We start from the raw sequence: 22,650 nt of genomic DNA, 5'->3' as shown, positions 1-22,650 counted from the left end.
ATGTGTGTATCAGCTTTCCTCTTTAAAAGCTTTTAAGTTTAATTTTCATTTATTTATTTTGTTTTTATTCCCATGATCTTACTTTTGAAAGTTGTCCGTTATATAATTCCATTGTTTTGTGCCTCGTTCACTACCTACGTAATGTACCATTGTTGTGTACCTAGCTCAGTACCTATGTGATGTACCAATGTTTTGTAGCTAACTCACTACCTACGTAATGTACCATTGTTGTGTACCTAGCTCAGTACCTATGTGATGTACCAATGTTTTGTAGCTAACTCACTGCTTACGTGATGTAACATTGTTTTGTAGTTAACTGACTACCTACGTGATGTACCATTGTTTTGTACCTAACTCGATACCTACGTGATGTACCATTGTTTTCTACCTAGCTCACTACCTACGTGATGTACCATTGTTGTATACCTAGCTCACTACCTACGTGATGTACCATTGTTTTGTACCTAACTCACTACCTACGTGATGTACCATTGTTTTGTACCTAACTCGATACCTACGTGATGTACCATTGTTGTATACCTAGCTCACTACCTACGTGATGTACCATTGTTGTATACCTAGCTCACTACCTACGTGATGTACCATTGTTTTGTACCTAACTCACTACCTACGTGATGTACCATTGTTCCGTACCTAACTCACTACCTACGTGATCTACCATTGTTTCGTACCTAACTCACTACCTACGTGATCTACCATTGTTGTGTACCTAGCTCACTACTCACGTGATGTACCGTTGTTTTGTACCTAGCTCACTACCTACGTGATGTACCATTGTTTCGTACTTAGCTCACTACCTACGTGATGTACCATTGTTTCGTACCTAGCTCACTACCTACGTGATGTAACATTGTTGTATACCTAGCTCACTACCTACGTGATGTTCCATTGTTTTGTACCTAGCTTACTATTTACGTGATGTAACATTGTTGTATACCTAGCTCACTACCTACGTGATGTAACATTGTTGTATACCTAGCTCACTACCTACGTGATGTACCATTGTTTCGTACCTAACTCACTACCTACGTGATGTACCATTGTTTCGTACCTAACTCACTACCTACGTGATCTACCATTGTTTCGTACCTAACTCACTACCTACGTGACCTACCATTGTTGTGTACCTAGCTCACTACCCACGTGATGTACCATTGTTTTGTACCTAGCTCACTACCTACGTGATGCACCATTGTTGTGTACCTAGCTTACTACCTACGTGATGTAACATTGTTTTGAACCTAACTCACTACCTATGTGATGTACCATTGTTTCGTACCTAGCTCACTACCTACGTGATGTACCATTGTTTCGTACCTAGCTCACTACCTACGTGATGTACCATTGTTTCGTACTTAGCTCACTACCTACGTGATGTAACATTGACGTATACCTAACTCACTACCTACGTGATCTACCATTGTTTCGTACCTAACTCACTACCTACGTGACCTACCATTGTTGTGTACCTAGCTCACTACCCACGTGATGTACCATTGTTTTGTACCTAGCTCACTACCTACGTGATGTACCATTGTTGTATACCTAGCTTACTACCTACGTGATGTAACATTGTTTTGTACCTAACTCACTACCTATGTGATGTACCATTGTTTCGTACCTAGCTCACTACCTACGTGATGTACCATTGTTTCGTACCTAGCTCACTACCTACGTGATGTACCATTGTTTCGTACTTAGCTCACTACCTACGTGATGTAACATTGCCGTATACCTAGCTCACTACCTACGTGATGTACCATTGTTTCGTACCTAGCTCACTACCTACGTGATGTAACATTGTTGTATACCTAGCTCACTACCTACGTGATGTCCCATTGTTTTGTACCTAGCTCACTACCTACGTGATGTACCATTGTTGTGTACCTAGCTCACTACCTATGTGTCATACTATTGTTTATTATTTTCATGTCATTGTCTAACATCATCGATATTTTTGTTTGCCATAATGAAGATTTCTGTAATTATGAAAGCAGAACTGGACCACCCTTGCAATCATCTGTGTTAGGGAAAGAACCAGCAGAAAGCCATTCTAGCATTAATGTTATACTAGTCCAGTGTTTAGTGTGTTTGTTGTTAGTACTATTTATTACTTGGTGTAACAGATCAAGATGCTTCCTGATTTATTTTGTTAAGAATGTTAAAGTTCATGTTCTTGTCTTGCCAAGCTGACCAGAAGCTGTTTTTATATTATTCTCCAACCAGGACATCCCTGATCTGTGATTCCCAGTCTTCCGATAAATCTGTGATTTGGAACATTGTGTTGAATTCAATGGATTTGAAACTTGAGCTGTATCTTTGAACATGAACCTATAGTTAGATCTATGAATTTGAATCTGGACATGTGCATGCATATACATATAAACTTGGAGATACAAGTCATAATTCAGTTAAATCGGCCAGATTCTATAAATTAAAAAGATTTCTACATTAACTGAATAAAGACAAAGACACATATATTTTTCTTCAACCCTTTATTGAAATGACAACCAAATTCAAATCAATTTCCACAATCAAGTCATAAGAAACACCACAATATCTAACGTGGAAAATAAACAGTTGTGGAATGGGAATACCAAAAGGTTTAATGTTACTCTCTATAGTGTCGTGTTCAAAAATAGTCCAAACCATGCTAAACATAAAAGTGAGAAAGCTTCAATGAGGTAACAGAACATCTGGAAATTATAGCATGTATTAATATCATAGCAATTGCACCAGCGAAAGCCGAAAAATTAGCAGTATAGAAAATATTCATTAGCAGATTTTCTGGGGTTTATAAACATTGTTGGCCAAGTTTACATATCCCTATTTGTTTTTCTTGCTCATTACATAAGTATATATTTGTTCCTGAATGAGCTTATTTGCTCATGAAAAGATGGACTTACCAAAATAAAGGCATGGTCCCATTTTGACACATCATGAGTCAATAACTGTCCTGTGCTATATTTTCCAGTTTAATTGATTTGGCAGTATCATTTACATGTCATTTTTTATTCCGATTCAAAATATTAGCACACACTTTCCATGAGCAAATAGCTAAAGATCTTTGACCAACTCCTCCTCATTACCAGATATCTATTTTCCACTGTAGTTGAACATAGCAAATATTTCACCTAATATGAAATATATCTGAAGAAATACAACATCTAAATGATACTGCTCAAATCAATTAAACAATAGAATTTTCTTCACTAAGGTGATCAAAGCCCAAATTGTGTAAGGGATTGTCTTTTCCATGTCTGCCAGTGCAGCTATAACAATTGGATTTCTTAGATGGTGCCAGGTAATACAGATCACTAGCACTCGAGTATAGTTCGGCCACTCCTCACCCTGTATAGTGTCACATGTTCAGCAGTCAAGGTGGTGTGGTCTTCCCAACCGCTACTGGTCAAACTAACACAGTAAACTTTACTGTTAATTATAACACTATTAGAAAACTTGTCACATGACATGCAAAATCTGCTGAGATTAAGGACAATTGCTGGTAAAACTAAGTACAATAAAAATGTGTACTAGTAAAACAAAGTACACTGAAAGTACTAGTAAAACCGAATACATTCTACACTGTGACTAGAATTGGTAAAACCTAATAAAGTACACCAAGACTTTACCAACTCGTGTGTAATTGGATGAATCTTTGAACACTGCAGATTAAGGAGCTGTATAAGCCAGCATAGTTATTCCTACTCTGGGTAGATCCTCAATAGAATTGATAAAACACAGATGGGAATGCAACTACTGGACTCTGAAATACATGTCTAATGTATCTAGAAACATGTAGAATCAATCTGATCACTAACACAAATAGAATTCTAGATAGAGTATTTACAGTAATCTCTTTAAACAATTATAATCTGCATAGCTAAAGGACCGCTAAGAGGCCTACCTTAATCTTCTCAACATGTACTGTGTAAAATGATTAAAATTATGGACAATATCTTTTTCAAATCACTAACAAAGGAAAAGGAGCACAATTATAATAAGTCATCACAATTGATACAAAGGAGCAAATCATATGGACTTTATATACATAAATGTTTGATGGTTTAAGGAAGACATTATATACATAGATGTTTGATGGAGAAGGAATGTAACAACCATTGGTTAATAAGGTTGGGTATACACAGTTTCTGGATTCATGATAAAAAGTCAAGATAGGTCCCCTACTGACCAAACATTGTCATGCCCAAAGATGTAACTTTAAAAAAAGCTCACTATTCTATATAGTACTGAGATATATCAAAGTCCTAAAATTGTCATATTTAATAAATTTGCATGTTGTAGTTGATTTAATATGTACAGTGTCTATAAAACTGGAATTCCAAACAAATATTGGACAGAACTGTTTGAATTCATTTTAACATTAAATACAATGTGTCTTGAAATAAAGTATATATATGTATATAATTCCACAGGACAGAATACGTAAAGCTGTAACTTGTAATTTCACCCTTGTCTACATAAAAAAAAGATTAACCTGGTGATTACCAGATAATTTAAGTTATTCTAGAAAGTTTAGGCAGAGCGACAACTATACATGTATATATATATTTTTTTATAATTGCTAATCAGTAAAAAGCTTCAATCTGAATCTACATTTAATAAAATTTTTTATAGGGATAAAGTTGAAATTGAGAAATATTTTACAGCATATTCATTTAGTTTGTTTGTTATATTGATAATAATAACATTTTAACTGATAAATAGTTGAAAGAACTAACACATGAGTGTGGACCTCCATACAAATTACTGACAATTTTTAACAGGAGTATGATAATATAAACAATTTAAAGCTCTGGATAACAATGCCATATTGCAATTTCTGCAAAGTAAAACTTACATTGTATTAATAATTATAGTCATAATGACTACTTGTTTATGACACTATTAACGTCCTGACACAATAAATAAACAACTGTGTGCTGTAACTCTACGAGAACTACGGTATTAATCCCACACGCAATAAATAAGACACTAACACATTCAGAATTATCAACAAACATTGTATAAATAAATTTTCAGTTTCATTTGCAATTTTCATGTCGTGAACAATAACATTTTTCTTCACCAGAATATAAAAAAAGAAAAACATGTTAAAATATGATCTAGATTGCTGTCATATGCAAAAGGGTTGTCCCTAGTGCAACTAACAACTTCTTTTGCTAAAATCACGGACATTCTTTGTATACATGGACATTATCTCATATTTTTTTCATGAATTTTTCTGTTTTTACTACAAATAAATTGTTTTATCATCAACTCTATAAACATTCCTTGTACACTATAAGCTATGACAGGTTTCTGGAGCAATGAGTTATCACAAATCACCAAGAGTGACAGTTTGAACAAACTAGTCACACTAGTGCAAAATGGAACAGGGAGATAAAACTATATACAAAAAAACAGTTTATATACATCAACACTAGATTTGCACTGGCTCCTGAGACAAAAAAAACTTGCTGACTTTGTTTCCTCATTAGAATCAACAATTTAAAATATGACCTCTGTTATCACCTCATAAAAACACACATTGAAAATCTAGTAATGTTATGGTGAAACATAAAATGCTATCGAATAAGGGATAAAAATGACCTAAATATGAAGAGCTGATGTATTGAAACTTGACTTTGATTATAATAACACTGAAATAACAATGAATGTTTGATTTGTTATTTGTTTGAAATGCTATCTTCAAAATAATCAGATATATAATGATAAGATTTTTCTAATTAACCATTAGTAAGTATTCATATCTTAACCTCTCCGTTACATAATTTTAAACATATTATCTAAGAACATTTGCGTTTATAAAAGCAACTGTAAATTGTCTTTTTTATAATGATTAGAACGTCACTGATGTGTATTGATCAGAGGAGTTATAGATATGTAAGTTAACAGGTAAGTGGGTCACATTACAGGAAAATAAATAATACAAATAATTATCATTTGTGTTCACACTTGCCACAAAAATTCATTACTTTTAATTTTATAAGTCTTCTCTAATCATTCAACCCTTTAACAGATGCATTTGATAACCTACAATCATTATATATTTATACCTAATAAAGTCATGTTAATCCTTCTTTCAATGATAATCTTGCTTTATGAAGCTTTGCTTCAATTCATGTAAAAAATATTTCTAAAGAAATAATAAAAACAGAAAAAAAACTTGCATTCACCTCTCAACAAACACTGGATGGAAATATCATTTTGTTAGGATTCTGAGCAAATCGATCACTATCAACATTACCAGAGACAGAGCCATCTTCTGTTATTGATGAGACAAGCCACTCAGTGTTAACTAGAAATCAAATATATCTACTGGTATACACGATTAGGACATCTTAAAGAAACTCTAGAAAAGCGAATCTAAAAACACCTGATTTTTTACTTGAATTTACTGTCTTCAAACAGCAAATTAAACCTACAGAAATTTGTTATTATTGCTAGTGTAGTATCGCCTGCTTTGGTAGCAATTCATTATCTGTAACCATATAATAAACTGCAGTTGCATTCTATTTAAGACTATAAACCTATTGGCAAATATTACTTTTCAATTATCAGAGAAGAAAGACTTCTTAATTATCCTAGTTAAATGTATGATATTAAAATGAGTTAATACTGCTACATACCATTCTTATAAACACTTCAACACGTAGACACACTTGTTCTAAACCACTCATTCCATCGGAGATTCAAGATACACCACATCAGTTGTACCAGGCAGGGTGTATCTCCACCTTGTTACTATGTCTGTGATATAGCTCCATATTGTGATCCAGCTGTGGGTTCCTTACACCACACTACTCTTACAGACCATTGTCGACTCCCTCATATTGGCATGAGGCTCCCTTCATTCAGCAAACTGGGCTGAAAATCTGCATATCTCTGATGCATCAAGGGCATCAATGGTAGACCATTCCCATGCAGGGTCCTGTGGAATGGTACCTACTCAAGCTTAAAGATTGGTTGGTTTGTAGTGTCATGTTTAGAAACGTGCATTTAAAATCCAGGAATATAACAATAACTGACCAAGGAAGAAATAACAATGTAGAGTAGCCACAATCCAAACAGGAACAGGGAGGTTAAGTATTTCTCACGGACAGGTCCTCCAAGTTCTCCTCCAAACTTACGACGGACCAAAATAATGACCACAGTGATGATGGCTTCAATACAGAAGACTGTTACAGACATGGCCAGTGTTCCCGGTACCACATTGAAAGTGTTGCCATTCGATGTGTGATAGATGGCAGCCATGGACCAAGCTAGACCGATGCCAAGGAACACATTGACAGCGTTACTTCCTGTCACATTACCGATGGACGAGTCAGCATACTCATCATTGATAGCTGCAACCTTACTTGCAAAGGTATCTGAAGTAAAGAGGAAAAAATGGTAAAATTAGGATCATAAACAAGAAGGGTAGAATCTGTGACTGACCAATCTGAGAGTAATTTATTACAAAACTTACACAAAATCTATTCAATGCCTAACAAGGCTGACAACAAATGTATTTCATATCAAAAAAATTTAAAAGTTTATTTCAATGCTGTAAAAAGATATAAGGATTTGGGCACAAGCCACTGCATCTGTGGGTCAAAATCTGCAAAGGATGAATACATCTATGACTGCATTGATGCCTTACATGGCAAAAACAAGTGTATGTACTGCCTTAAAATATCTTTTAAGCATATGTATTAATTTTGATACTGTAAAAACAATTATGGCATTGGGCACAAGCTTTCATTACTTTTGTAAAAGACCTTCACCCTTGCCCTTAGTAATAGTTTTTCATGTGATCCCAAGGAGATCTTGGTGCCCACTATCATTTGATCTTTATAAACCATATACAAGCACCATAGGAAAGTTGCTATTCACCTTTGAAAAAGAATCTACATGACACAACTGCTGGAAATTTTATGCCTATGTCCCACCTTCATGACTTTGTGTTGCTGTCAAATGTGAAAAAGATTTCAATGGTGTCCCATCTGGCAGTGAAATCAAGGTGTGCACTGGATTTACTGTTCCCTATGTGACCGACAGAACCATTGTCCAGACTCATAAATTTCAGAGTGAAGTGTGCAGCTGACTTCAGTTTTGGATTGTGTCTTACCCAATATACTCTCCTTTTTATATAAGAGTTAACTCCCTTTGTTCAATTAAGGAGGTTTTCATTTAAGGTGTACTACCAGAGGCAAAATTCTGATGATGCACTTGCCTTTCAGGAAAATAAAAAGTTACCGTCTACTCCCAATTAGGAAGGATGCTGCTTCTAGTGCTGTATAGATGCTTATTCTTAAATCAACCTTAAAGGACATGGGCTACAATTTCATATTTTTAGATAATATGATGCCACAGCAGCTGTAATTCACGAGACAATGCCCCTCCCTGACACCTACTTGACTGACCTACGAAATTAGCCACCTGATAACTGTGTTCTGAATATGCAATTCTGTGGGCAATAACACGGCTAATGTACTTGTGACGTCACTGGTGCCCTTCTGCCAACATTTGACTAATATAATGCTAAACAAATTTAGACATAGATCAGTCCAAACTTACATTGAATTCCATATTTTTCAAACATTAAGAGAATTTTTCATTCATCACTAAATCCAGATAAGAAATCCATAATATAATTCTAAACTGCAAATTGAGATGCTGTAGTTTGGACTCTTTTGACTGGAATACTGGTGTCTACCTGTTTTAGTGCTGTCACTATCTGGCCTAGAATACCAATACCTTCAGTCTTAGACTTGACACTAATAGACCTAAATACTGATATCTTTCTGTCTACATTCTGACATTGTTAGATCCAACATCTTTCTCTCTACGTTTTGATATTAATAAACCTGATATTTTTCTGTCTAAACTTTTAATACTATCAGCCCTATCTTTTCTTGTTTTTTTTTCCAGTTTTGACACTAATAGACCTGGAATACTGGTATTTTTCTGTCATAAGTTTTGACACTAATAGACCTGGAATACTGGAACTTTTTGGTTTAAGTTTTGACACTTTACCTGGAATACTGGTATTTTTATGTCATAAGTTTTGACACTAATAGACCTGGAATACTGGAACTTTTCTGTCTAAGTTTTGACACTAATAGACCTGGAATACTGGTATTTTTCTGTCATAAGTTTTGACACTAATAGACCTGGAATACTGGAACTTTTTGTCTTAGTTTTGACACTAATAGACCTGGCCCCACTTGTATAAAACATCTCAACTTGAGATTTCCTCAAGTCGAGATTTTCCTCAGCTGATATCTCCTCAAAAACGACTTGAATAAAATTTTCTCAAGGAACAGGAGGAAGTAACGGCTAGGATGTCCTGAAATTCCTTGAGGAATTTTCATACAAGATATTTTTAAGGAGATATTAGCTGAGGAAAATCTCGACTTGAGGAAATCTCAAGTTGAGATGTTTTATACAAGTGGGGCCTGGAATACCAGAACTTTTCTGTCATAAGTTTTGACACTAATAGACCTGGAACAGTGGTATTTTTTCTGTCATAAGTTTTGACACTAATAGACTTGGAATACTAGAACTTTTCTGTCATAAATTTTGACACCAATAGACCTGGAATACTGGTATTTTTTTCTGTCATAAGTTTTGACACCAATAGACCTGGAATACTGGTATTTTTCTGTCATAAGTTTTGACACCAATAGATCTGTAATACAGGTATTTTTATGTCTAAGTTTTGACACTTTACCTGGAATACTGGTTCCAAGAGCAACAAAGGAGATGGCTGTGACTGCATCCTTAAGTCCAATAGTGCAACCAAAACTTGAAGCCAGATCACCAATGAGTCCAGTCAGCAGACCAATCATTATAATGGAGACTGTGAAGCAGGCCCATCCACCAAAGTAGTCTATAAATAGTTCACAAAACATAGTAATACATCTGTATAATCAACAATCACTAGTAATAGCTGTATAATGATATACTTATATCTCAATATTATACTGATAGTGTTCATCAGCACAGTTACTGATATGCTTGTATTAATGAGTAAGTAATATGAATCAATGTTATAGCAAGAAATCTCAGAGGGATTGTGTTGTTCGCCATTGAATGATCTTTATCAGATCACCAATGAGTCCAGTCAGCAGACCAATCATTATAATGGAGACTGTGAAGCAGGCCCATCCACCAAAGTAGTCTATAAATAGTTCACAAAACATAGTAATACATCTGTATAATCAACAATCACTAGTAATAGCTGTATAATGATATACTTATATCTCAATATTATACTGATAGTGTTCATCAGCACAGTTACTGATATGCTTGTATTAATGAGTAAGTAATATGAATCAATGTTATAGCAAGAAATCTCAGAGGGATTGTGTTGTTCGCCATTGAATGATCTTTATCAGGTCAATAAAAAACTTATCTTTTCTCTACTTTCCCTTTTTTCTTCTTTATCATTTGAAAACAAGGTAATTCTTTATATGAAGTCTAAGAAAGATCTAACACAAACTTCCAGAGAATTAGCAATAACAAATTTCAAAATCAAAGATGGCCATCCACCTGTCGGCCATCTTGTTCCACTGATTGGATTCAAAATTGATTGAGCACTATAGACAGATGTGAATTTACAAACAAAGAAAAATATCCCTCAAGTGCTTCTTAAGAAATAGCAATAGCAATGATTGATAAGGGATGAATGGTTGATAGACCTCAGATGAAGGGAACTTTGAGCAGCAATCTGATGATGATGGGCTACAAACATGGATCAACATATATTTTTCCATTATACAAATTTTTTAAATATATTTTTTTCTATGTTTTTCCACAAGTACAAAGCACAAATGAAAAATATATCCTATCACACAATTTAAAATACATTAGATCACCAACTGGAAATTACTTTTTTAAACTTTCAAAAAAAAAGAAACAAAACGCTGATCCAAGCATAAAAGAACTCGTTCTAAAAAAATAGGTAAGAAACATTAGCATAATCTTTAACGTCGGATAGTGATGGTGTTATCTTTCACAAGAAGACAGCGCCATTTCAACATTGCCACTATACACAGAATCTAATTCATACTTGAACATTTCTCTGCTAGGGGTCAATGCCAAACTGTAATAAGATTTTCAACTTAAAGAAAACCTGTAATGTACACAGAAAAGACTGGTAAAATTCATCAAACCACCAAAGGCTGACTAGACAGAAGCGGAGGGACTCCTTGCATTATGCTATGCGACAATCCATTGTAGAGACTCGGACTGACTCTGACAAGATTACCGATGTATAGGGACGGGACTTAACAGAGGTGGGAATAAAAGCCACCACCTCACATCTTCTGAACACTGCTCTCAATAATTACATCATCACAGCCACAGTTCAATGATGATTTATCTCATACATTGAACTGTCGCTGCAGAGGTGATATAAGTTCCTATAAAATCAACATTTTCTTATATTTCCCAAGCAGAATTGTAATAAAATAAATACACTGACTAAAGTGATGACAAAAAGACAGAAAATATTAGTACTTGTCTGAAACATGAATGCTCCCTCCCCCCTGCAAGTTATTATCATTGTTTAACAAATTTCTATAAAAACTATGAAGCATACATAGTGACTTTTACCTTGAAACACTATGAAATTGGTATTTTTATTGATTCTCAGAAGTGATCTTTATATTGAAATTCCCCAAAGAAATAATAAATATATGTTAGTAATAACATTGGCTTGAGTAAAATATCTCAATGACGCGTTATGCCCATCTCTACCCTTATAAAATGGCTGGGGCATATAACAGAAAAGCTCATTTGGCATTGTAAAAAAGACAGTTTTTTACAGATAGACTCACCTGTAGGAGGTACAAAAGCGAAGATCAGTTTCCAGAACAAAGTAAGGAAGTGCATAACGTAGTCCATACAGGATGGAAGTTTTTCCTCTGCCTCCTCATCATCATCCTCACCTATAATCAGCAACAAGATTTATCCACTATAAAATCAATGGAATTGCTGAATGACTCACACTTTAAAGTCCACAACAGTATGGCATTGAACAGGTGTATTTTGTGCATATTCCTACCTGTCTTGCTACTAATGGTATAATGCGACAGGAACTACTAATGGTATAATGCGACAGGAACAGACATTTTTGCTGAACCTGCTGATGCCTAGCTGCTAATGCTTTAGAGAAATGTAAACTAAACTGTTTAAACACATGATCTTACATGACATTTATATCTTAACAAAAACATCCTTTAGAACACAAATAAGAATTATGAATTCCCCATGTACCTCTAGTGAATTTTCCAATTAAATATGGACAAGGGGATATAACTCTTTATATAGCCGAACACCATTACTACTAATACACTAACCATTCCCCTATCACAAGATGTACTTGCATGCACAAATTCTGCATAAACAACACAATACTTTAAAGAAAATATCTTGGATAACTACGAACCAATATCTGAGCTTTGTGAACAAAAGATTACATGAGAAATGCCCCTAAACCTATAGTTCCCCCAGTTCCGGTAAAAGACTGACACAAAACCCATAACCTTCTACAGTTAGTAATGGTGGAGAACTGCCACAAACCTGTGATACCCTCTAGTAGTATTGGTGGGAGAATGACAAATACCTATAAACCCTTTTGGTAGGCAACTGACACAACCAATAGCCCTTTCAGGAGAACTGGTAGGTGACCAACAGAAAACCAACAGTCCTGTTTCGTAGTACTGGTTGGCGACAGACACAAACTTATAGTCCTTTTTGGTAGAACTGGTTAGTGGCTAATTAAGATTTGTTGACAATATTTTACAAGACTTTGGTTACCAGAAGTACACTTACCAGCACTGACTGTGATAGCCTCTACAAACTGCTCCCTCCAGGAGGAGGTGCCCACGACCAGGGAAACATTGGCCTTCTTCAACAGTTTGTCAACCACATTCTGAAGAGAATAAAAATTTGTGTATGTTTAATGGTGTCAAGTTAGATGTGAAAATTCATAGGCAAAAGCGTTTCCAGATATTGTAATACATACATGATCATAAGTTATCAGAAAACAAAAAAGTCATTGTTTCAGAAATTCTATACAAAATTCTGATCTGATACATGGATCACATCAATTTTGTTTACCAAATTATATCTAACATACACCTTTCACTTCAACAGTACAACAGAGAAATGTATCTACATTTAACATAGGTTAAGTACAAGATACTTTGATAACTTGAAAGTATGTTTAAATACACCAAAGACTTATTCAATCCTTCTCAGAGGTTTTATTTGGATCATTAAACATTTCATACTGTTTTAACATTGTCTTTTCTAAAGAGACTCAAAAACATACAGAGGCGATGATTTTGTGTGTTTTTCTCTTAGAATAAATTGGTTTGTTTTCAAACCACACAAAAGAAATGTAAATATCGAAACATTGATATAATGTACATCATTATGTAAACAGTATATTCATCATGTGTATGTATTATCAATGAAAAGCTGAACAGAAGTGTACTTGCTATAACAAACATAAGATCACATCACTAAAGGATGTACGTTAATGGTGATTTTGTTATTGTGGTTCAATGGTCCCATATCAACTTTGTGTGATAACTATGTTAGTTTTGCATCAATGACAACCATTGTTCATTTGTTTCATTGATTTTTAGGCTAAAAACCCTATTTTAATAGCAAAGTATGTATGAATATTGAATAAACATAAATAGCACAAATCAACCGTTTCACAAACGCTTGGAAGGGCTGTTTTCTGCTCTTTTTTGTTTGTTGGAGTGGAACTTGTCAGATGGCTGCAGTCAAACTCTCTTCCCTAAGTAAACATTTTACTGAAGTGTTTAAGAACAATGGGTCATAATCACAACAGACAGCTGTTTACAATGGAAATTCTACACAGATTCTATATTAAAGTAATATGGATAAACATATTGACTAACCATTTATTTCAGGAAAGTGTACAAATAGTATACCAGTCTAAATAAGTGCCTGTAATCATTATATGGTAAACAGATTGTATGCCTAACACAAGGAAATATTTACTGAATTCAAGCTCCTCAAACAAGCCTGAACCATTTCACTCAATGGAGGTAACTACACTACCTTGAATCCATACAGCTTCACTTTTATCTTTGAAGTAATGTCCTGTATTACAGTAGGGTATATTTGAGGGATATAAATAGCAAAATATCCTATCCACGAATGCATGAAATATAAGAATAATGAACACCAAAACTAACAGAATATTTCACTGAAGTTTATTGTTATTGACCCTGGAGGAATGAAATGTGATGTGATTCCTTCAAACACATTTCCATTTTTTTCCGAGGAAAATCTCTTTTGAACAACAAAAATATGAATGAAGTTTGATATATGAATAGAATGCTTAATGTTATTAGGGAAAAGTCAGGTTTTGTTGTCTATGTATTAAGATACAGAGTAAATATCAATAGCAAGTGAAAGTGTTGATACTTCATTAACATTTCTGACATTTAGTGATGTACTCTGGCAGTCATGTAATTACCACTGAGTGACAATCTACCACTAGCATCAGGTGGTCTACTGTACGACACATCATGTTTACTTCAGCTTGACATTTTCAATTTCTTTACTGTTCTTTTTCCAGAGATCCCATGGCCATAAAATACCAACAAATTGAAAATCATGGAAAGTTTAATTCTATTACAGCCATCACAGTAAGAAATGTTTAGACATATACACTAGGTAGTTACAATGTTATTACCATCAGGCAATACCTACAATTACACCTGTAATCTTCCCTCTTTCTGTAACTATTGGTAAAGAACCTATAACATAACCATTTCAGAATCTCAAGAAAATCAAAATTATAACGAGTTAACCTTTTCCTAAAGCATATTTGAAAAAAAAAAAACAAACAAAAAAAAGAGGCCTAATGGGTCTGCATCACTCGTCTGGTATTCAATGTTCATCAAAAATATAATCAGTGTTGATATCACAAATATATTGACATATTCACCATTAGCATCAAAGTTGGCATATCCAATAGATTTTAACCAATTTCAACAACAAAGAGCTTCAAATACTCACCTCTAAACAGTGACAATTATGACCTGGATTTTAAGTAAATGCCAGATCTCTTTTTCTTAAATTTTGTTGGGCTTTGACCAAGAAACACCTTTCCACCAAATAACATGCTACTTGGACTTTCAGTTTACTAGAAGAAATCTTTTACTGGTTTCAAAAAATTTGGTCCCTGTGACATTCAATATGGGTTACTTAAGTATAGGTTAAGGTAACTTATTTTTGCAAACTTTTCCAAGATTTATCATAAGACCTTACCATGAGAAGAAGTCATTTAATGATTTTAACAAATCTGACCCCTGTGACCTTGCATATCAGTCAAGGTCATTTCTTTTTGCAAACTTTGTCAAGCTTCATCCTAGGAACATACCAGCCAACTATCAAAACATTTGGTACACTCGTTATTGAAAAGAAGTTGTTAAAAGGAAAAAGTTGACGTCAAAAAACACTACCACTAGCTATCACCATTGACTGAGTAACATCACCAGCTATCACCATTGTCTGAGTGACATTACCAGCTATCACCATTGTCTGAGTGACATTACCTGCTATCACCATTGTCTGAGTGACACTACCATCTATCACCATTGTCTGAGTAACATTAGCAGTTATCACCATTGCCTGAGTAACATCACCAGCTATCACCATTGTCTGAGTAACATCACCAGCTATCACCATTGTCTGAGTGACATTACCTGCTATCACCATTGTCTGAGTGACACTACCATCTATCACCATTGTCTGAGTAACATCAACAGCTATCACCAGTGCCTGAGTAACATCACCAGCTATCACCATTGTCTGAGTAACATCACCAGCTATCACCATTGTCTGAGTGACATCAGCAGCTATCACCATTGTCTGAGTAACATCACCAGCTATCACCATTGTCTGAGTGACATCACCAGCTATCACCATTGTCTGAGTAACATCACCAGCTATCACCATTGTCTGAGTAACATCACCAGCTATCACCATTGTCTGAGTAACATCACCAGCTATCACCATTGTCTGAGTAACATCACCAGCTATCACCATTGTCTGAGTAACATCAACAGCTATCACCATTGTCTGAGTAACATCACCAGCTATCACCATTGTCTGAGTAACATCACCAGCTATCACCATTGTCTGAGTGACATTAGAAACTATCACCATTGTCTGTGTAACATCACCAGCTAACACCATTGTCAGAGTGACATCACCAGCTATCACCATTGTCTGAGTAACTTCACCAGCTATCACCATTGTCTAAGTAACATCACCAGCTATCACCATTGTCTGAGTAACATCACCAGCTATCACAATTGTCTGAGTAACATCAACAGCTATCACCATTGTCTGAGTAACATCACCAGCTATCACCATTGTCTAAGTAACATCACCAGCTATCACCATTGTCTGAGTAACATCACCAGCTATCACCATTGTCTGAGTAACATCACCAGCTATCACCATTGTCTGAGTAACATCACCAGCTATCACCATTGTCTGAGTAACATCAACAGCTATCACCATTGTCTGAGTGACATTAGAAGCTATCACCATTGTCTGAGTAACATCACCAGCTAACACCATTGTCAGAGTGACATCACCAGCTATCACCATTGTCTGAGTAACATCAACAGCTATCACCAGTGTCTAAGTGACATTACCAGCTATCACCATTGTCTGAGTGACATTACCAGCTATCACCATTGTCTGAGTGACATTACCAGCTATCACCATTGTCTGAGTGACATTACCAGCTATCACCATTGTCTGAGTGACATTACCAGCTATCACCATTGTCTGAGTGACATTAGAAGCTATCACCATTGTCTGAGTAACATCACCAGCTAACACCATTGTCAGAGTGACATCACCAGCTATCACCATTGTCTGAGTAACATCAACAGCTATCACCAGTGTCTAAGTGACATTACCAGCTATCACCATTGTCTGAGTGACATTACCAGCTATCACCATTGTCTGAGTGACATTAGAAGCTATCACCATTGTCTGAGTGACATTACCAGCTATCACCATTGTCTGAGTGACATTACCAGCTATCACCATTGTCTGAGTGACATTACCAACTATCACCATTGTCTGAGTGACATTACCAGCTATCACCATTGTCTGAGTGACATTAGAAGCTATCACCATTGTCTGAGTGACATTAGAAGCTATCACCATTGTCTGAGTGACATTAGAAGCTATCACCATTGTCTGAGTAACATCATCAACTTACCTATAAAATTTGTGAATATATGATGAGAGAAAATATAGGTTAAATTTTAATCAGTTTATGATAGCTATTATAACAACTGTATGCTATTTCCTGTTTAAGTAACGAAACTACCTTTGTAGTAAAATCACATACACTGTGTATACAGTGAGATGTGAAAGGCTTCTAGGCAGGTACAATTACAGGAAGATTTACTTAGACACAAAAAGAATAGTGTTCCTTCAACATGAATAACAATTAGTGTGTAATGAGCCATCAGTCTACTCCTACACCTTACATCCTGGTGAATTTTTAATGACAGACAAGGTTATTAAGACAGAGTTCACCTCAAACTCCCCCAACTCAGTACAGCTTGTTCCTGCATGTTTATAAGAATTACCTGTTGTAGAATTAAGTAGGCTAGTTGACCTGCAGTTGTTACATAAATTTAATCTGGTTCAAAACATTGTTGTGTCTAATTTATTAAGTGTCAAATGAAGACAAACTAAAATATAGATATGGTAATTAAGTGTGATTTCAAGTGTTAAGAATTGATTGTCACTGAAGAGATGATAGGTCATCAAAACGAACTGTATTTCTCAAAATTTAACTGATTTCTAATGAAAAATTAATTTTAATGAAGCATTGATGTCAAAATAATTTTGGGATCTGATGTGTTAAACCAGAAAGATGAGACAAGAATCCTTTTATAATCAAACGCTAATACCTCAGTTTTAAGGTGATTGAAATATATTTAGTTTCACTATACTACCATGCTGTCACGTTGGGCCACACATGCTCACTTTGATGCTAGACTTTTGGTGTAGCTGTATATATTGGTTAAGATTTTTGCATGACAAATTCTTGTAGTTCTCTGATAAGCCATTTGTGAGGATCCTTTGTATTAATAGTTAGAGTGAAAGACTTGAGAGAAACACTTAACGAGCTACCGTAATGGTTCACTATCAAGTCAGATATATGTAACCTATATAAACATCATATCAACCATGATCTGATGCATTTTCTCCATCACATTCATTACATAGTCCCTGCATGCATGCAGCTATACCACTCTCCAGGTCTTTTATATTACATCATAAAAATACTTTTCTACAATCTGTATTCATCAAAATCTAAGCAAATGAAATGAATTCCACATGGCACAGCACAGGACTACATTACAGATATCAATTTTAGCTTGAGATGATATCAGGATGATGCTAAGCTCTGCAGGAGACAGTTCAGAATGTCACACTTTTAGAGTGTCTGGCACAAGTAACCACCATATGGTTTATGTTGGTAGATTGGTACATCCACTTGAGTGCTGTATCAGCACCAAAAAACTGATGTGTATCCTCATCATAAAGAAATAAAAACATGGAAAATCTATTAAAGCACAGGTGATAGGCTGTGGATGAGGTAAGCTATATATAAAATGTCTTGGTGATGGTGCTTGGTGAGGGAATCCTGGAAAGTCACCTGACAATTATCCTCTGAAATACGGCCTATATGTTGTATGTGAGGAGAATCAGCACATCACATCACTTTAGATGATGATGTCATAAGTTTCTAACAAAAAATAACTTTAAGTAAACATCTAATTCAAAATGGGACAGCTACACATAAATAAAATTTGGCCTAATGCCATGGACTTATCATATTGACTTATCAATACTGACATAGTGACCTCTGTCTTCTAAAACAGCCTCTGAACTTGATGTTAATCTTACTGACCCCAGATAATATCTACTTTGAACTTCATTACCTAAACCACTTTTCTTTTCTTAAATACACTAACTAATGGCTTGGAATTTAATTAACACAAAAACAAGGAATCTTTGATCATCTCTTTAACAATGTGAAAGCCATCTCAACATACATAACTTTTCTTTGCCAAACTACAGACTAATACTTTTGGTAATAGTCCAATGACTTTATCAAAAGGCTTATCAGAGAGAAAAGTTTTCAAACAATCATAAATCCCAAGGATAAATTGACTATCAAATTCTTTTATTTTCAGTTATATAGAAAAAGGGTGGGGCAGTGGAATGTTTAGAAGATTTGGCAGAGTAACTACTTTTCCTAGCCAGTAAGTGGGAGCTGGCCCAAACATGTATCCTGGATAGTAAGTACACATTCATAGACAAATTGATATAGAAGGGAAAACGATAGCTTAAAAAAACCAGAACTGCTTCCTGAAACAAGTGTGTATAGTGAGAGCTGGAGAGTTTTGTAGAATTCTTGTTATGTAACAATTAGATTTGATAAACACAGTAAATGCAATGGTAGGCTTGAGTAAGGGGAAATAAACAGTCTATATAGCAAGAGTTTAAGTAAGAAATGATTATCTGGAAACCCAGACAATAGATAATGAAAGTGTCCCATCCCATAGCCACATGGTCACTAGAGGTCTGACAAAGGAGGTCAACAGGTGGCAATATAATGAAAACTTGTAGTAACCATGACATTCCTTTAAGTAATAGATCCCCAAGTGGTCCAGCTGGAAATGCAGTTCACAGACAGATGGTATGAAGTGGTGTTTGCTTTGCTTCATACGGTTTTGTTTCCAATCAATCTAACATTTGTCTGATGAATTGTCTAGCTGATTCATCAACATGTATCTGAATAAACGTAGTATCTATCTTAGTGTAGTATGACCTTGACATTCAGTAATACTGACCTTGAACTCAACAGTCTCACGGATGTTAACACAGATCCTGGTGGTTTCACCAAGCCTTGGTTTTCCATCCTCATCTACTTCTGTATCCTCCTCATCCAGGTCTTCACATTTACCTAGTAAAATAGCATCAAAGTAAATACCTTGCCCTTGTTAACTTTACAATCAGAAAATAATCTCATCATGCAATGTTTTCAACATCTTACTGAATCTAACAGTTACATGTAGTTTTTTTTTCTATATTTCACAAATGTAGAATTTTAATTGAGGTGCTTATGTTTTGCCTTCAATGATTAAAAAAAATCCTCATTTGTTGAGCATTTCTATCAGTAAATCACAGGTAGCTTCACAGCTACACAGGACCATTAAAAATCTTTTCATTTTACCTTAATGAAAAGACATCTTGTTGGATTTAGAACAAAAAAAAAATGATGTAACTTTCTTCAAGTATGCTAACGATGCATACATTTCACATATTTTCCTCCAAGATTTTAAACACATTTAAAAGTAAACTGGTTAAAATGGTTAAATAGATCTTTAAGTTTTGAATGTGATCATTCTACCACAAGCTCAAGTATTGTAATGCAAAGTGCTAGAAAATATTAGGATACAAGGTATTCCTGTTCTAGTTCATGACATTTCATCAAATGCAGATTCACATACATATACATTTCATTTTGTAAAGTGCCTTATCCAACAGTAAAGTTACTGTAAAGGGAAAGTACCATGCTACACAGGTTTTCAGCTACTGCCTTATGGATCTAACAACCAGAGCTTCCAACATGTATGTCACTAAACATGATTAGCTTGACATGATTCTGATTTAGAACTAATCACTCTTTTCTTTTATATCAGTTTCACAAAATATGTAGTGAGAAAAACACTTTTGCACTTTCCTTTAAAGTATTAAAAAATAAAAACAAATTTGATATCAAAACTTTAAAAAGTTTTCTGACATTTTCAGGACTGAAAGCTCCTATTGTAAGACTTAAGGGATATCACCATGCCATCAACATTGGTATCAATGCTGGCCATTCAAGATATCTAAAACAATGAATTCTAATATCCTCATGAATGAATATTGTGACTTTTTCTGATTACAAGCTAAAACTCTAAAACACTGAATTCTAACATCTTCTTTAAACAATATGCAAACAACTCATTATAATAAGATCAATTTCATCAATAGACCATATCACATTGTTTCTGACATGAGGTATCTAATGGAAAAACACAACTGAATTTTGGTAAAAGCCAATCTGGAGTATGTAAGCAAAAAATTTTAATGTGATATTTTATTTCCTTAAGCACATCTCACCTAGTTTGAGATCTTATTTGCACGTACTCAAAAACAAAGAATAATGCTACAAAAATATGGCAGTACGTGAAAACTGCAGGTTCTATGAAAATGGATGATGAAGTTAGTGTATTTTTGTATCTTGAATATAGCCAGATAATCTACTAGGATTTAGTCTTCATGCTTTCACCTGAAATAAGGATGGGATACACATGACAAAAATGCTAAACTTACATCTATATGGTTAGAAACATCACGATCACATTATGTAACAAAGTTGATACAGTACTTAGACAGTAGAGAGGCCAGTCACATCTCAAATAGAGTATATACACTACTATACCAAGACAAGGATATCAGGCACAGCTTAATGTATTGTGACCGTCAGCAATGGTTATGACACCAACAATTCACCGGATAACACTACTTTGCCAAAATAAGGACATCCAATTCAGTATGTCAACAAACAACTTTTAATTAATAATAATATTAGTCTGAAATGATAATCAAAAAACAATTTTTTAAAAAGACAAAAATTATTAACTGAAATACAATATTATGATTACAAGGTAATGATAATTATTTTGGAGGCTCATCATAGGAAAACATGCTGGCAAGGGCATTTGCGAAAAAAATTAAAGCTCATCTAAGCAGTGAAGATTGTTTTACCTCCATTTTGAACTGTCAAAACACAAAATATATACAAGGTCTAAAAACTGAGCTGCAGGAAAAATCAACCAATCCAGCCTGGGAGAGTAGATATATATAGTATGTGTGAATGCACCAATTCAATCAACTCCCATAAGGGATAGTATTAAGACAATATAATACCAATCAGAATCCAAAATTGTGGATTTGATACTTATCTTCAAGACCTAGATCCTCCACTACAAAAAGGAAGATTTTGAAAACACCATTATTAATTCAGAAATTGATCTTAGTGCCATTCTCATTTGCAATCTTATTAAATGCTTAAAAATAATTTGCATGCTTTGAAAAATATATACAAAAAAAATCATAAATAAAAAGTCTGAACTAGAAATATGTGTGGAAATAAAAGATCCGTGGAACTCTCACCCTCCCTCCCCATAGAAATAAAAAAATTAGTATCAGAAGAACTGCTACAGAAGACAATGTAAAGAATTTTGCTATTTAATTGTTTTGCAATTTTGAACAATTTCAGGAATGATCTTACAAAGGGTTCTTAACAAGACAAGAAATTGTAACTATATCATGTTATTGGCTTATGCACGCGAGTACCACTGAGTGAGTTATCCATGTTTCAAATGTTTTGGCAAGAAGACAATTACCTTAGTATATACAGCAAATATTGCATTTACAGAAAATGTACTGCTACCACAGGTCACTGTGTAC

General features: G+C 34.7%; 1 protein-coding gene across 3 annotated transcripts in view; it reads right to left on the bottom strand.

Moving 5' to 3' along the window:
• Positions 1-2,499: 2,499 nt before the first annotated feature.
• LOC132551938 (sodium/calcium exchanger 2-like) overlaps positions 2,500-22,650 on the bottom strand; it is a 69,959-nt gene continuing 49,808 nt past the window's right edge. For 2 of the 3 annotated variants that reach the window (XM_060216079.1, XM_060216081.1), the window contains exons 4-8: positions 22,143-22,163; positions 19,983-20,098; positions 12,868-12,967; positions 11,871-11,981; positions 10,080-10,210 (exon numbers count right to left, since the gene is read on the bottom strand). In XM_060216079.1, the coding sequence (XP_060072062.1) occupies positions 10,095-10,210; positions 11,871-11,981; positions 12,868-12,967; positions 19,983-20,098; positions 22,143-22,163 (464 nt within the window). In that variant the 3' untranslated portion in view covers positions 10,080-10,094. Of the gene's footprint in view, positions 7,416-9,760; positions 9,920-10,079; positions 10,211-11,870; positions 11,982-12,867; positions 12,968-19,982; positions 20,099-22,142; positions 22,164-22,650 lie in introns of those variants that run through there. The other variant, XM_060216082.1, reaches the window with a different exon arrangement.

Source organism: Ylistrum balloti, unplaced genomic scaffold (genome assembly GCF_031769215.1).
Source record: "Ylistrum balloti isolate Yb309-2 unplaced genomic scaffold, AGI_CSIRO_Ybal_v1 Utg370226, whole genome shotgun sequence".
NCBI lineage: Eukaryota > Metazoa > Mollusca > Bivalvia > Pectinida > Pectinidae > Ylistrum > Ylistrum balloti.
This window is presented reverse-complemented; position numbering and strand designations above follow the sequence as displayed.